Source organism: Diabrotica undecimpunctata, chromosome 4 (genome assembly GCF_040954645.1).
Source record: "Diabrotica undecimpunctata isolate CICGRU chromosome 4, icDiaUnde3, whole genome shotgun sequence".
NCBI lineage: Eukaryota > Metazoa > Arthropoda > Insecta > Coleoptera > Chrysomelidae > Diabrotica > Diabrotica undecimpunctata.
Window position 1 is genome coordinate 8,548,433 of NC_092806.1, and position 17,490 is coordinate 8,565,922.

Consider the following 17,490-nt stretch of genomic DNA (forward strand, 5'->3'; position numbering starts at 1 on the left):
ACCAGGCCCTGTCAATATCCCACCTGGGCTACTCAAGTACGGTACAAGCAAATTATATAAGCAGCTAGCCAGCCTTTACCAAAAATGTATTAACAGCGTTTATCACGACAATACATAAGAAGGGAAGTAAAGATGCATGTGACAATTATCGAGGAATCGCAGTCCTTATCACCACCTCGAGAGTTTACGGAAACCTCATCAAAAAGAGAATGGAAGATGAATTCTGTGATATGGAGGCTTAATCAAGGCTGTTCAAGGCCTCTACAAGAACAACACAAGTAAAATAAAGAAAGGTCAGGAGGTATCCAAGGGTTTTACTATCAGCAAAGGACTCAAACAAGGAAGCTACGTGTCTGCTACTTTGTTTAAGATCTACTCGGAGCAAGCGATGAAGACGCGGAAAAGAAAATGCAGAATCATGGGAATTCCTCTAAACGACGCAATATTGTAGATATTGAGTTTTGCAGACGACCAGATAGTGATGGCCCAAGACTATGAAGATCTCGAATATATGACCCGTAAACTTCGAAAAAAAAATTCTTCGATAAAAAAATCGAAGAATACAAACTATGGTTCTAGAAGTAAATATCAAGAAAACTGAATACATGTGTATTGGGGAATTCAACAAAATCTAATCTTGGAAGAAATACAGTGAGAAATAAATCACTGTCAAAAATACAAATATTTAGGCATGCAAATAACCGATGGCAAATTAGACGAAGAAATTAAACACAGAAATAACCAGGGAAGACAAGCCATTACATTAAACAGTGTACTGTGGGACAAAACAATCTCCAAAGAAAACAAACACAAAATCTATAACAGCATTATAAAAAGCATTGTTACGTATGGAAGTGAGGTATGGTCACTGAAAAAAAACTTAAAAGCATTAGAAGCAACAGAAATGGACTTCTGGTGAAGAGCGGCTGGAAAATCAAGATTAGACATAGTTAGAAACGAAAGAATACGAGAAATTATGGGTGTTAAGCACAATATAACAGAGGACATCAGAATAAATCAACTAAGATGGTATGGACACGTCCAAAGAATGGATGAATACAGAATACCAAAGAAAGTATTGAACTTGACACCGCATGGAAGAAGAAAACAAGGTAGACTAAGTTGGAGAGAAGGAATCGATAAAGACTTAAGGGAGAGTGGAGTTGAAGAAAACCTTTGGAACGATCGAGATAAATGGAGACTGGAAATCAGAAGACGGCGTAGAACGTTATAAACTGATTGATTGATTGATTGACTAATAACTTCTGCCATTACTCTTACAGCGGTTTGGCAGACTAGTGTGACACTAGAATATACAATTCTAACAGCGCAAAGGACAAGATCGCATGGCCACATATTGAGCACAATTGAAAATAGAAGACATCCCATATGAAGGGTCAGGGGGAAAAACGATGAATGTGAATTTTTAAGTCATTTTGTGATTCTTACGTCATCTGTTGGCTTAGAAAGTACTATCAGCCTGTGAACGGCCAAGTGGAAATATAGATGAGAATCGCAAAGGGGAAAACGATGAAGGTCGCAAGCGCAGGGGAAAGAACGAGGAGAGTTCCTTTTAAAAGTTCGTGATCCACACAAAGCTCTAGTACTTCATAGAATGTTTAATTCGTGGCAGCCATTATCATTCTGTTTGTTGTCATACTTTGTTCAAGCTCCTGAGGTTTGTTGTGTGCCTCACTGTTTTTGTTAATATTTGTTTTGTTAGAAATATGGTCTGCGATTTGGGTGAAAGTAGTGATAAGTGTGGAAGATATCAACAAAATCTACGAAAAAAAGGACAAATACGCGGAGAACGAACGACGTGATGAAGAAATTGAGCAAACGAACAAAATTCCTTACTTTCAGGACTGATTGTTGTGATTCTTGTTCTTGTGCAAAAGCGAAAACCGTGCTCGAATCCAGTTGTTTTTAATCTTAAAAAAAAATTCATGGTATCTTTTAGAGTTAAAGCAAAAGTTGATGGGGCCATATAGGATGTGGCTGTTTGTCTCAAAGCTGTCATTTCTTTATTTGGAATTATTCCTAGAAAGGTTTAGACTATTCAGAAATCGCTACTTGCTTATGGTTGTAGCCCAAACGACGGGAGCGGAAAACATTCAAACCGACCTCACGAACTTTCAGAAGAAAATCATACATTGGTGACTGACAACTACGACACATTTCAATCAATCTTCAACAATTAATTCTACATATCTTTTGGATTTCCCCGAAAAGGTGTAGTACATGTGATATTTTGAAGTCTCGAAAAGCTGAACTAGAAGCAGGCAACGACGCTCTCCTTGCTCCAGAAAAATTGATACGATAAAAAGAACTCAAGAACCTGGAAACAGAATACAAAGTTCACCTTGCAAAAGTTCAATAATTTTATTCAATTAAAAAGAAATTTAAGAAAAAAATCTTCCAACCCCTAACATCACTACCAATGATGTCTGTTATAGAAGACAACTGAGTTTCTACAGCTTCAATATTCACATTCTATTCAGTAGAGATGCAGCCTTCTACACATACGATAAAATAGTTGCTCGTGAGGGGTCGGATGATTCTATGCTCAACAGCTTTGTGGAAAAATTTTTGCCTGGCAAAATTAATCAATTATAAATTTTTTGTGATTCTTGCGGAAGGCAAAACAAAGACTATACTGTCATTCGCTACCTCCATTATCTCGTGACTGAAAAACAACGTTTCGACAGCATTGAAGTATTTTCCACTATTCGACGGCACTGATATCTTGATATATATATATATATATATATATATATATATATATATATATATATATATATATATATATATATATATAAGAAATACTGGAGAATAAAGAAAAAAACCATTCAAAACGTGTTTTCTTGGAAATGTGTTTCATAAAATCTAATACGTCTTGTATAAATAAAAAGTCAGACATAGATAAATTGAGCAACATTTATTGTTACTTACTGACAAAACATCAAAAATAAAATAAAGATTTACTTTCACATATACACACCGTAATACACCTGCATACAAAACATGTTGCATACTATCAAGACCGGTTTAAGATACTACTTCCATTAATATAATAGCAAGAACTCCTAATTACTTTTTAATCACACTATTTTTGTTTTTTTTTTCTGTTCTCTATGGATCAGTCAAAACACACCATGAAAAGATGTCACTAACACAAATGTTAACTTTCCAACCAAATTTTAAAATGTATATTGTCCATTATTTTAAATGTTATATTTTATATGTGTGTTTTTAATGTTTTAATGTTGAGTGTCGTAGCTTTAGAAAAAAAAATCGGTTGCCTGTAAAGTCGGTTTTACGGGCGAAAATTTTACGTGACAACGTCTTTTTCTCGGTAGAATATTTATTGATATGAATATTATTAAATTGCACAATAGGAACAAGAAATTGAATGAAAATAAGAATTGCACAAATTTTAACTATAGAAATATATTTTGTTTACTAAAACATTGTACATGTAAACTTAAACTTAACTAATTTCCAACGCGCCTAATTCTCTAGTGCTGCGCGCGCAGCGGACCGATCATGTTTGAGTGGGAGAGAGACGCAAGGCATTCGCCGGTCCGGCGGGCCTCTCTCTCGTTCGGTGACTTATCGTAACAGACGTGAGCGGGCGTTACACTTTTTCATGAGTGACTCCGAGCCACAACCTAATTTAAGACGTTGTCACGCCAATAATCTCAACGACTAGTAAGTTGTAATGACAATTTGAGATATGTTGTACATATTTACACTTTCTTCTAATTACAGTGTCTTGAAGAAGGAATGTTATGTATTCCCGGTTTTGTTATATGGAATGGAGGCGTGGACAATGACCGCAACATTGATGAAAAAAGTAGAGGCCTTCGAAATGTGGGCTTACCGACGTATATTACGTATATCCTGGACTGAGCACGTGACCAACGAAGAGGTACTACGCCGGATAGGTAAAGAGAGAGAGGTAGGAATAAGTATAAAGAAAAGAAAGTTGGAATACTTGGGTCACGTTATGAGACACAATAAATATAGAGTACTACAACTGATCGTCCAAGGGAAAATAGACAGCAGAAGGGGTCCAGGGAGGAGAAGACACTCGTGGCTCCAAAACTTGCGGCAATGGTTCGGATTGTCATCTGCTGAACTATTCAGATCTGCCGCAAACAAAGTCAGAATAGCCATGTTGATTGCCAACGTTCGGAACGGACAAGGCACATGAAGAAGAAGAAGAATATATTTATTTAGGTAGTTATTAAATATGTAACTTTATTTTTCATTTTACCGAAAATGCTTCTAGTAAGTTAGAAATAAACATGGAAACAAAAATAAAAGATAAAAACTTTAGAAGAGTGATCTCTATTATAAAAGAATGTTTAATTTAATCCAATCTAAAGTTTAACAGAAAAATGACGCACGAACACGAATTGACCCAAACTTGTTTATAATTTACTATTAACAGTGTATACTACTTAATGAATAACTGAACATAGAAATAGTTTTATAGTTTTTCGCAAACATTGTTAAAAATACACTTTGTTAAAGAGGTGATAACAATTACATGCATTTTTTGCCGAACAACGTCACTCCCAGACGTTGCTACTCTCTTGGCCTTGAGTTTCCGCTTTCCATTACATGTTTTTGTTTATCTTATCGATCGCTTTTCCTAGTACATTATAAGCCACGTATGCCTGATCGGACTGATCGGATTTAGGTGTAGGAAGGTATATCTGATTAAAAATAAGGTGTGAGAAATTTTTAGAACTATAAAAAAGTGATAGGATTTATGATAAAAATAAAAATAAAATCTATTAAAGTTTTGTAATCGTCTTCTTGCGATGCCGTCTTTTATCGAAAGCTGGCGAATTCGCTGGCAAATGTAATTGTATCAACCGCTATTATTTTAAAAACTATTTGTACGTCGAAACCAGTCCTTGTCTAATATTATTCCGCCACGTTATTTTTTATGTCATACTCCACGTTTTTACTCTATTTTTCCTTCGAATTTAAGTGTTGATACGCCCCACTGTTTTCCATTACTGTATTTTCAATTATTGATTCCATTACTGTAATCTTTCCTGCTTTTTATTGTCTTTTAATTGTCTAGTGCCTCATAAGCTGCTTTGCCATCATCATCAACCTGTATTCGTCCACTGCTCGACATAGGTCTCCCTCAGCTCTTTCTATCTGTCTCTGTCTTGTGCGACTTGCATCCAATTACTTATAACACGCTTCAGGTTGTTAGTCCATCTGGTTGATGGGTTCCTCAGCTCCGTAGTGCTTCCTGTCTTGGTCTCCACCCGACAATAGGTTTTGTCCACCGGTTTTTTCTGTCGAATTCTGCATCTTTGTCCTCATATGTCCAATACATGTCCTCAAATGCTCTCGTAGCTTGTTATAAATATTGATTTAATCGTCTTTACACAAATATAATGCAAATATACTGTAAATACTTCTTTTTGTCTGAATAATAGTAAATGATCATCTATTCTTTCATCAATTCAGTATTCAAATTATTACAACTACTAGACAGTGGTCGGAATAATTCTCCTCCGCGGTATAATTTTTTTTTCGTCTTCATCGAGAGGAATCTTCAAAAGACATCTCAGTCCAAGACGCCGCCTGACTAACCTTATTTAGTGTAGGATTCGTTCTTCGTACTCCCGGTGATAGTTCCCGAGGTACTTTAAAACGCCCTCTCGTCGCCGACTATACGCCGAACGCCGCTATCTCTACCGTCCCACTCCAGTCCAGACTGGTGCCGAGCCGAGTAGAGGACGATCGACTGCATACATAACACCTTTCGGATTTGGGTCCCCCAATGTTGGACATCACACTCTCCAACGCGGTATAATCTAGTATCTTCTATTTGACAGCGGTTTAACGAAACCGGTAACTACACTACACGGGATCAGACCGTAAGAGGGCAGCAGCTGTGCATGTTCTGACAGTTCTTCCACGATTTTATGAAGGTAATTTGTCATCCAGGAGACCAGATGTATATCTACTGTTATGCGTAGAACCTCCCAGAGCGCGACAGAATAACTGAACTGGACAACAAGTTGTCTAAGACCACCAGCACCCACTTGGTTCTTGTGGATGGAGATTCTCTAATGGAGGCAAGGTACATAACCACCGTTTTAGATTAGCATGTAGTACCATGATAGGATCATCAGTAAATATTTAGAAGAGTTCGGTGTTGTTTGTATAAATTATCCAGCTCCTAATTGCTACCTCAATCAATCAACTATCTACAAAGGAACTTGGATATTACTGCCTCGGTAGTTACTTCATCTCGGTTGTAACGTCAATTTTTAATAGGTCAGGCTAATAACTATTCAATAACATTATTAAAATCCCGGTTTTATCGGTTAAAAATAAAGTAAGCCTCGTCTATAGCGTCATAAAATTTTATAGTAGGTTGTCTTTTTTTATTTTATGGAGAATAAAGTGCAATGCGTTTCCGGCTTTGTGGCATTGTTCCTTCCAAGAATGTGAAAAAACCCGATTATCCCTTCTGTGTACAGTTAGGTGACCTTGACATATCTATGATTTCTCATTTATCAGTGCCATCCTAACAATCAAATTTTCTGTTTCAGAACAATCAGTTCAGAAATTGTGTTCGGCTCGTTTTGTTTTTTTAATTTTAATTTAGTAATTAACTTTTTATTTTAAAAGTGGTCGAAAAATTGCTTATGTATGTTGGCAATTTGAACTTGTTAATTCGACTGCCGGCTGGCTCAATACTAAAAAACAAGGATAAGATTTTAAAAACCTTTAATGAGGAGAGGGAAAATGTTAAAAAGATTAGGAAGTGCATTCGTGGTGATGTAGATTCAGCGCTACTCAAATGGTTCAAGCAGTGTCGCAGTTCTGATATTCCTGTGTCCGGACCACTTTTAAATGAAAAAGCTAGAAAAAAAACACTGAAAACTTTGTTTTCAAAACTTCCACAAATTTTTATTTTAAATTCTTATCACTACAGCTGTTTCGGCTGATTGCCTTTCTCAAGTGATCTGTTTTTAGCATGGGTTTACACTTTATAGTCTCTAATGAAATAAGTTGAGGAGGGGAGAACTGTTTGTCTCAAGCTGGTCATTCAGAATTATATCTGTGTTTTTTAATTTTTTGATTTCCATAGATTCTAACAAAGATAGCTTAAGGCCTTTATTTTGAATGTGTAGAATTTTAAATTCGTCATCAAAAGAATGATTATGATCAAGAAGCTGAAGTGCGTATGTAGAATTTCAATAATAGAAAAACAGATTCTACATACGCACTTCACCTTCTAGATCATAATCATTCTTTTGATGACGAATTTAAAATTCTACACATTCAAAATAAAGGCTTTAAGCTATCTTTGTTAGAATCTATGGAAATCAACAAATTAAAAAACACAGATATAATTCTGAATGACCAGCTTGACAAACAGTTCTCCCCTCCTCAACTTATTTCATTAGAGGCTATAAAGTGTAAACCCATGCCAAAAACAGATCACTTGAGAAAGGCAATCAGCCGAAACAGCTGTAGTGATAAGAATTTAAAATAAAAATTTGTGGAAGTTTTGAAAACAAAGTTTTCAGTGTTTTATTGTTACATAAAATGAATTTCCATCAAGTAACGGTCGAATCCATCAATTATATGAAAAAGCTAGAGTTTGGAAAACTGTTTGGTGAAGATTTTACATGCTCTAACGGCTGGCTAGATCGGTTTAAACCCCGGCACTCAATTTCCTTCGCGAAAATTGTTGAAGAGGCAAAATGTGGAAAGCTTTCAAAACAAAGAGTCACGGCTTTTGTTTGTGCAACATGGCAGGTACAGAGAAAAGAAAGCATTTGGTTATTGGGAAAAGTTTATATCCTAGATGTTTCAAAAACATAAAAACACTGCGTGTAAACTACATAGCCAACAAAAAAAGCGTGGATGACTTCCCTTAATTTAAAAAAAAAAATTGAGAATGTGGAACAAGCAACTCTCTTCGAAAAAAAGAAAAATTCTTCTCTTAGTTCAACTGTGCAGCCCATCCCAAGCTTAATTTGATCAATATCAACATAGTTTTACCATTATCGAAAACAGCTTTTAAAAAAAATGATTTTTGTATGGACAATGGGGAACCCGTGAACATTACCATCATTGATGCAGTTCAGTTTTTAGACAATGCGTGGAGTGCGGTTACGTCAGTGACAATTTGTAAGTGCTTTCGTCAAACTAAATTGACTAGTTTCTCCCAATGTTCAAGATGTTGACGAGGATGCCTTTTTCAGAGTGGATACAATAATTTAATGTAAACGAGAGAGAGTTTGGAATTGATCCTGACTCCTACATTTCAGTAGACGATCAGGTAGAAACATTTCAAGATTTAGGTGATAAAGAAATTGTAGAACAAGTGCAAAATGTGAAAATGAATGTTGCTGAAGATAATGAAGAAGAAGAAGAAGACGGCGTGGATTGTCCTACAATCCAAGAAGCAATGAGAGCTGCTGAGATCATATCCAGGTTTTACCAGGTTAGGGAGGCATCCACCACTATCAAAGAAGCAGCTCAGATTATTAAGGACACTATAGAAAAACTTTATTTTTCGGAAAGGATTGTGTAGAAGAAAATAACTGACTTTTTTCAGCATTAGAGATTTTTTTCATAAAATTTTTTATGAAAAAAATCATTTTTTTCACTGGACCCTTCAATGACGCTATAACCAAGATCTACTGTATAAGACATATTGGGAAGAAGGATTCTTTGGCTGAGTTTAAGGCAGCGGCGCTTCTAGCAATACAGAACAAATTGAACCGAATTGATGATAATTTAATTACCTCAATGACAAAAAGTATAAGAACTCGAGGAGGAAATAAAAAATAATATAAACGTTATATTTTGTTATTTCTTTTTTTTTTTTGCTTATTTTCGAATATGATATACGGCATAAACGCGTTAGTTTTTTGTATAAACTGTATTTCTGATCAATTTTTTTGCATCTGAGTATACATACCCTTTCTAAACCCACCTTGAGTCATCTATGTATGCCTTTGTATAAAACTAGCTGGTTTTAATAATGGTGTTTATTAAATGTTACAAAAAATTCAAATCGAGATCAGCGTATCTGGTGCAAATGGATCGTGACGACAGGACTTTTTCAGCGGATATTAAACAACATTCGTGAGGATGCTTGTCATGATAAATAAACGTTTATGTAAGAGAATATTCTAAAAACCTCCAGACTGTATAAGCTCTTGCAAAATTAACATTATCTCGATTAGTTGCGAATATCGTTAGTGGGAAAGCAATGCGGAGTTGACATTTTTAATCTTAGTAGTGATTATTTATTTGGTAACTTGTTTATTTATTTATTAATCACTAATGATATTAAAATAATTTATTAATCTATCTCAAATGTAGCTCTAATTCTGCACCAAAATTTTAAAGCAAAACTAACATTTTAGAATATGTGATTTAATTTATGTCCTATGTAAACCCAAATAAATCTTTAAATCGTATCTTTTAACTTAAATATTTTCTTGTCTTATCAAATGTCTTACAAAATATTACCTATATAATTTGTTCGGGTATAAAATATTGTCATTAAGAAGCACCCCTAGAAAGTGGATATGAAGTTTCTTAGAAAAAAAAATTCCAATCAACGTAAAATTTCTCATTGACAATTATTACAGTTGTAATCCAAAAACCCAATGAAACTCGAATATTGAAATTACAATTGACGAAAACAGCAACAAAAAAGAACGAAAAGACAGAAAGTTCTTTTATTCGAATTATTTTAGTTTCCTACATTTAAAGTTGAGTTTTCTTTCAGTTTTTTTGAATAAAAAAACCTACGGGCATACCTAAAAATTACTAAATATCCCTGTACACTCTCCTAACTCACCGGCTGCTTGTAAGAGCTGCTCTAGTCTCGCCTGGGTTTCGGGATCTACGGCTCTGTCTTCGTCAGGGTTCAAAAGAAATTTGGCCGCCTCTACTTGGGGATCGTCTTCGAACTCCTGATCAATCATAAATGATTCCACCTGTAACAAATATATACATTTAGTGCTTATTCAATAAGCGAGTAAGTTTAAAAAAATTCAATAAAAGTCTCGACGAGTTAACTTATCTATAATCGGTTTCTTATAACTTTAAAACAATTCATTTTGGACAAAGTCATAATGAAATAAAATAGCGTCAATTGAATCCTCTATAAGAAACATCTGGTTAAAAATGTTTTAATTTATTGCCCTCTTTTAAAAAAGAGAGGGAAACAAGCATTTTCTTATTAAATGTTTTTCAACCACTATATAAATGCAAAAAAAGAGGAGGAAACAAGCATTTTCTTATTCAATGTTTTTCAACCTTCAATGTTTTTCAACCACTTATATAAAATCGGTATACGTAAAAAATGTATTTCTCGGGTTCCAATAAAGCAATTTTCTTCATGTTTTTTTTTAATCCGACGTAAATCGACTAGAGCCATCTAAAAAATGCATCTGAACCTCTAAAAATCATAAGAACAAGCTGATTTTTTCTGAGAATGTTAATTTTGGGACCCCAAAAAATATGCAAAAAGCTTACTCTTCCTTCCCCTTGGCTTCCCCCTAAAACCACCCCCCTCGTAGGAAAAAAACGGAAAGATTCGATTTACCAAGAATCTGTGCGCCGTAGAAAAAAATATTTCAAATAAAAAATGTAGCTGAGACAATTTTGAACAAAAATGTTCAGTAGCACTTTTTGTGTAAAATAAACCGTTCTCTCAAAAATATCGCTTGAAGCGACACGACTACGCGTGCGAAATCAATTTTAAACAAAATTTTTACTGACTTTAATTGCGGCAAAATACAAAAATTGCATCCGAATGCTGCACTTTTCACCTTTGAAACGCTTTTATGGTGAAGATTATAAAGGTTGCAGGACTGTTCAAAGCAGAAAAATTGAAATACCGATGTTCTTGCCTCCAATTTGTAAAAGAATTTATACAAGTAGTATAACCGCAGCTTAGTTTATAAAAATTAAGATATTTAATTAGCGTCATTTGAAGGAATATACATAGTTTTAATATGACTTTGAAAGAGATTATCTTTCAACGGAATCGTCCACAAAGCTTCAAAATGGGGTCCTCAAAATTAACAGGCTTTGAAATTCGCTAGAGCGGTGAAAAGAGAAGGAGCTGTTAACGCACTATCACTTGTTTTTTAAGAATTTCGACGTTTTTTTAAATTTGTATACCTATACTTTTTGCGTACATTACGAATACGTATTATTCAAAGAAATAAATTGTTAAATAAATCATCTACTTTGTTTAAACATTTTTTGTTCAACTTTTTATTTTTTTGAGTAATATTTGTGAATGTTGAAAATTTTTTATAAATAACAAACTTCCAAAAATAACTTTAGTCTTAGAAATATCTCAAATTATTAAAAAAAGTATGTTCGAAGGAGAAAAAACTTATTGTATTTATATTTTATAAACGTATGTTTAAAAAATGTTAAATAAATAATAATAAATAAATTGTAAAAATCATACATATTTATGTTTTACAATAAAAATTACCAAATTACCAAAAAATTACCAAATAAAATTAACACAGATTTTACTAAAAAGAAAAATAAAAATTTTTTGAAGGTTTAAAATTTGTTAATCTTAAATTTGTTTCAAATGTTTCACATGTTGCTGATAGACAAAACAGTGAAAATTGACCTTTCTTTTGACCTTAATTTGTTAATAACTAATTAAGTCCAAAAAATCGACCGCAGGACACATATCGGTTTTCGTTACAAGGAGTCTATACAACTCAAAACCACTGTCGTTTACCTGGCGGGTTCAGTGTCACAAACAGGGTACTTTTTTGCTTCCCTGGCCTAAAATACGAATTGTAATAGTGTAGTCCCTTTGAATAAACTCCGTATTCCATATGTTGGAATTATGTATCTACAATAATGTCTAGTCACAATTCATAGAGAAAGTTTTATGTATATATTTTTATCTATATAAACTAAGAAGTGATTTTATTCGATAATAATAACTACGACTACATAATCATTAATGAGATAGTGTACGTTTGAAATGTATATCAAAAACAAAAATATTTAAATGCAAATATCAATGAATCCAAGTATCAATGAACTGATAAAACTATCAGAATTGTACACATGCAATGTCATTTAGATAGGTCATCTGAAAGGACAATAGAGTTTCGCAATTAGGTAATCAAGATTAGGGATTCAAGAAATAAAAAATATATTTTTGAGTTAAAACTAAAACGAGAATAAAAAGTGAAGTTTTATATCAAAACTGATAATTGACTATTTTTATTTTTTTATTCTTCTGAATGTACGAATTTTTGATAGTTCCCATGAATTTGTCGATGTCGTTTTCTTGTAAGTTCTTTCCCATCCACAAAAGGCAAAATTATTCTGGCAAAAATCTTCCTCATTTATCACTTCGTTGTTATTTTGGGTAATGTTTACATCTCGCCCAAATAGTGTTTGTAACTGCAGATCATCTCACATAAATAATCTGAGGGTCATCTCTCAATTCGTCCCCGAACAGGTACTAAAGATAGTTCTACCCTTCATTTCTACCGTTGCTAATGACAGTACTTTAATGACATCACTCAACTGGTCATAGAGCAGGGGATTATAATTTCTGGAAAAACCAACTAGAGTTTAAGAAAGTTTAATTTTATTTTCACTTTCATTTTGGGATGCACACAAAACATTATGGGATGTTCTAAAAGTTTTAGTGAACATGGAAAACCTGTATTAATAGTAGAGGTGTCGCTTCTTACACCATCTTCGTCATCTTTTATTATTGGAGTACTATTATTGCAATTATCACCAGAACAAGTTTAGTTACAAAATAATCCCAGTTTTCTGCAGCTACATGAGGCACCACAATATTGTAGTGACAGAATATCATTTTTAAAACTTCTTCAGGAGCAGGCGACTCCTTCATTTTTAATGGATGCAACGATCCATCTTTGGAAACCGCTCCCAGTCAGTTGGCTGAATATTGTAGTTTCCAAGCCACTGTTGGACCCGAAGGTATCTAAAGCATCTACAGTAGGCACGAGTGATGACAACTTGACGGCGCTATTTTTCGTAGTAGCTTTGATGGATGACTCGTAGCGCCTTCGCTCAAGTAAAACTTTAAAGTCTTCACCTTTTTTCAATTTACTGAACTCTTTAGCAGTTCCCTATAATAAAATTGCACAGTACCTACTGGCTGTTAATTTTTTTTTTTCAGTTTCAGCAGTATTACTGTAGAATATTTCAGCCTGTTCTCTTAAATCTGACTCTATAAGATCAAAAAAAAATTTTGCCTTCATTGTAAAATTGCGAAACAGTGTCATATCTAGTGAATACATGTTAAAAAGCTATTAATTTGGAACTCTTTGGGTAATCTGCTTAAAAGCTTTCACTAAAATATATTTATGATGGATCATTTTGTTTTCCAAGTTTAAAGAAATCTAATTACCATATCTTCTTTGGCTCTGGCAGTTAAAATTACAGTTATGTCGACATCTTTCGCTACAATGATTTTCTGCAATCTGAATCTTCCTTCATCGCTATTTCCTGCATCGCTGATATATTGTTTGTCAAATTCTGCCATTAGTTGCTTTCTCCATTTTTTTCCAAAAAAATTTATTGGATTTTTAACCATAACTTTTTTATTTTTCACTTTAGAAAGTTCTGTAAACAAAACATTTTGTAGGTTTTTACAAGAGCTATAAGGCTATTAATATCAAATCATTTTAAAATCCACAGTTTCAAAAACGGGTAACTTTGAAATTGTTGGTAAAGGTAGTTTTTGCATATTAGTACAAGTTTTAATTGTCAATCACTCAATTTTTGCCTTACAAAAAATTTTCGCAGATGAAATTCTTGGGAATTAAAAAAGCTATAATTTTATATATAAACATTTTTTTCGTATCTTGAGGTCGGTCAAACTTCTAGAATGTGTTAATAATACATAAATAAAGAAGACTGAACAAGACCAACGACTAATTTTAATTAAGGTGGTAATTAGGGGGCTGTTTCTTCTCACTTTCTCGCCGAAAAAAATAGAGACTGACTTTCTTTTCATCATAAGTCAATCAATTTTTGTCCTAGAAACTTTTTTTAAAGATAGGGCTTTTTAAATAATTTAAATCAGTTTTTATAAGTTATCCTCGAAAAAATGCATAGTTTTCCCGTCAGTTAACTTTGAAACTCCAAAATTTAGCATTCAACAAAGGAGAGTTAACCTACAATAAAGTATAGCTCGCTTAATTATTAGTCTTTGCTTAATTAAACAAAACAATTTTGTTTATTTTTTCAAAAGGTACAATTTTTTTAATGACAGTTTTTTTCATAAAACGAATAATTTTTGGGTTATTAGCAGAAAACTGATATTTTGATCCCTGGACTATCTACTGCTTATTCTCAAATTTTCAAGAGGTGAAAGCCTTGTATTCCTGGACTATTTTGACGTAAAACTAAGAATCGAACAAAGTTCTTGCCTCTTCAAGAATGTCATTCCCATTGTATTAATTTTAAAACAAATTTCATTAAGAATTGTTATTATTTTACATAGGCTCAATATATCCGGTTTGTATAACATTGTATTCATTCATTTTGTCGCCTTAACATAAAACATGCGCTGGGAATATTATGTTCTTTCCGCTCTAAAAAGATTATGAAATATCACAGCAATAAAAACCTGTGTGTATTGTTGATTCTTTGTTCTTTCTCATTCGATAATGATCAGTTACTGGGTGTGACAATAAATTTTAATCGGAGAGTACAAAAGAACTGTTTTTATTTATTTGAAAGGTCGTCGAATGAGTTATGTTATCGGTGTCTTGGTTTTGTTATTATTCACCTTATAATAAAATTCCTTTCTTTTTTGTTTTACTTCATAAGTGACTCATCTAATTTTAATAAAGTAGTTATAATACAATATAATTCACTCTATGAGTATTTTACACTACATTGAGTTTGAAAATTATTGACACATCTCATTCATAACACAGTTTAGAAGTTTATCGGGGTTGTCAATTTTGTTTATAAGCAAAAAATGCTTTTGCAAAATAATTTTGCAATATTTAAAATCATGTTTCTTAAATTTTTTTAATAATTTTTATAGAATCAATCTTCTTTCATGAGCTATTTTGTAGAATTACTGTAATTTCATCATTTTCTGACTTATATTGCAAACAATTTAATATGAAGGTTCTAAGTTTTCTTTTAAAAAAGTTATGAACCATTTATAAAAAACCGAAATTTCCGACTTATACTGTAACTTTCTAAGCAATAAATAAGAATAAAAACATTTAAGAAACGCCATTTTGAAAGCTTTTATATATATATGACAAAGTTTATTACTCTTACATTTGTTTCAATGGCTTCAGTTTTTGTTGATAGACAAAAACAGTGAAAATTTACCGTTTTTTGGCATTCATTTTTGTTAATTGTTATAATAAGGGAAGATTTTGATAAAATCCAGTAGCGTACATTGCAATAATCCGGCTCCCTGTGGTATTTAATAGTGTCGGATTAGTTAAGTTCTACGACTTGTTTATTTTGTTTTTTGAGGGCGATTTCTAAGTTGGATATAAATAGTTTCAAGAGCGTACTTGGAAACTAAAAAAAATACTACACGAACTAACATAATCTATTTCTAATTTTGTTTTGTCAGTTATATGTCTATGTTCAATACCTTTTGCGTCTACTAAATCGTTATTGGTTATTAACTGTTTCTTTGAGTGAACTTATGAAACTAAACCTGGAATGTTCGGTAATATGCTTATCTGAATAGTAAGAATAAAACAATAATATTTCCTTGTTATAACTAACCGGAATATTATAACAATATCGATAAGATAAAAGTGATAATAAAATTTAATGTTCTATTGTCGATAGCCTGAAAATTTTATTAATCCCAAATCCATTTCACGATATCTTTCTCCCTTTCTGTAATATCAATATCCCTCCATTTTGATTTCTCGAACAATACTTAATTTTCTTGACGATGATTCTTTGATAGGTATACTTTATTTGGTATTGAGAGAAAGTCATGAATCAATTTGGTATTGAGAGATTAAGTGATCATTTCGTAGACTTAACATTTATTTTCTTTTTTTTAAGACTAATAGTGTAACGAAATCGTTCTTGGCGGAGGAAGGCGATGGATAGGGACGACTCGAAAAAAATTCTTGGGGAGGCTAGGACCCACACAGGGTTGTACGGCCAAAATGATGATGATGATGTAACGAAATCGCCCATCTTGGATGCATGGTATGTGTCACAATTCGTAGAAGGATAAATCTAGAAAACTCGAAAAATTGGAGTTTCAATAGCGCACGTCTTCGATGCGCTTTCGATGAGACGAATTAGAGGTGGGCCACTCCAGAATGTTCTAGTACATAATTACTTTTATATACAAGCATACCTTCTATGAGTTAAGTTTAGTGGATAAGATATTACCGAACTGTAAACTTATAAATAAATATATTTATATAAATTAGAACCGCTCGTTTTATTTAAAAACGGTAGAATATGTACAGCTGGTTCCTAAAAAACTGATACGATTCTTAAAGCGTATTTTGTAGACTATTTCACTCATCTTATAATCTGACCAATCACAAACCAAAGACAGCTTGTGTTATCGCGAAAACACCAACTGTCTTTCAATTCTGATTGGTCTATCAACTTCGTGTTTTCAACGACGTAACCATGGATACCGATCGCAAAGCAAAGTTTGACGTTTGCCAAAAAAATTATTGTAGCTGTATACGTCAAAATGAGTCGTTTCGGTGGTACTTCAAACGAAGTTATAAACCAAAACATTGAAGAAAATATACCGAGTAACACAAGAAAATGTAAATCTTATATATGGAGACAATTTATGTTCTGTGTGGATCGCAACTACAAATTAGATGCAGAAAATAACAACGAAAGACTAGCATTCATTCTAAAAGACTGGGCCTTCAACATTATTTATAGTTATAATAAATATTTCATGATTACGACTAATTGTGAATTATTCAAAAAATGGGTAAATTTTTGTTACCTAGATCAAATGTATTTTTATTAAATTCCTTCCTCTCATTCTACTTAATTTTTGACCTATCACTTTGTTCATGAAATAGTCTAATAAAATACCACTCGTGATTTAATTTAGCTTATAAGTCTGTCTTTTATTTCTAAACTCAACTGAGTTTCTTAAAGAAAACACCACGAGTCCTACGGACTCGTGGTGTTTTCAAGCAACTCAGTTTCGTTTAGAAGTAAATCGACAGACTTATCGCGAAAATTGAATCACTAGTGGTATTACTATTGAAAATTGAGCAGTGTATTTTGAAGGATAAATACTTATTATTTACATACTGTCAGTGTCACTGCCAAATCTGAAAATTTGTCAGATAACTTATTCTGTTCAACCTCAAAAAATGGCTCCACATGCTAGCAAAGAACTAAAAGCAAGAATTGTAACGAAATTAGAAGATGCTGGTTACTATCTGCCGTAGCGAA

General features: G+C 33.1%; 1 protein-coding gene across 1 annotated transcript in view; it reads right to left on the bottom strand.

Annotated features, from left to right (window-relative positions):
* The window catches only part of LOC140438057 (ankyrin repeat domain-containing protein 17-like), a 126,441-nt gene that overhangs the window by 59,658 nt on the left and 49,293 nt on the right, over positions 1 to 17,490 (bottom strand). The window contains 1 exon segment of the mRNA XM_072527769.1: positions 9,872 to 10,010. Coding sequence (XP_072383870.1) covers positions 9,872 to 10,010 — 139 coding nt within the window.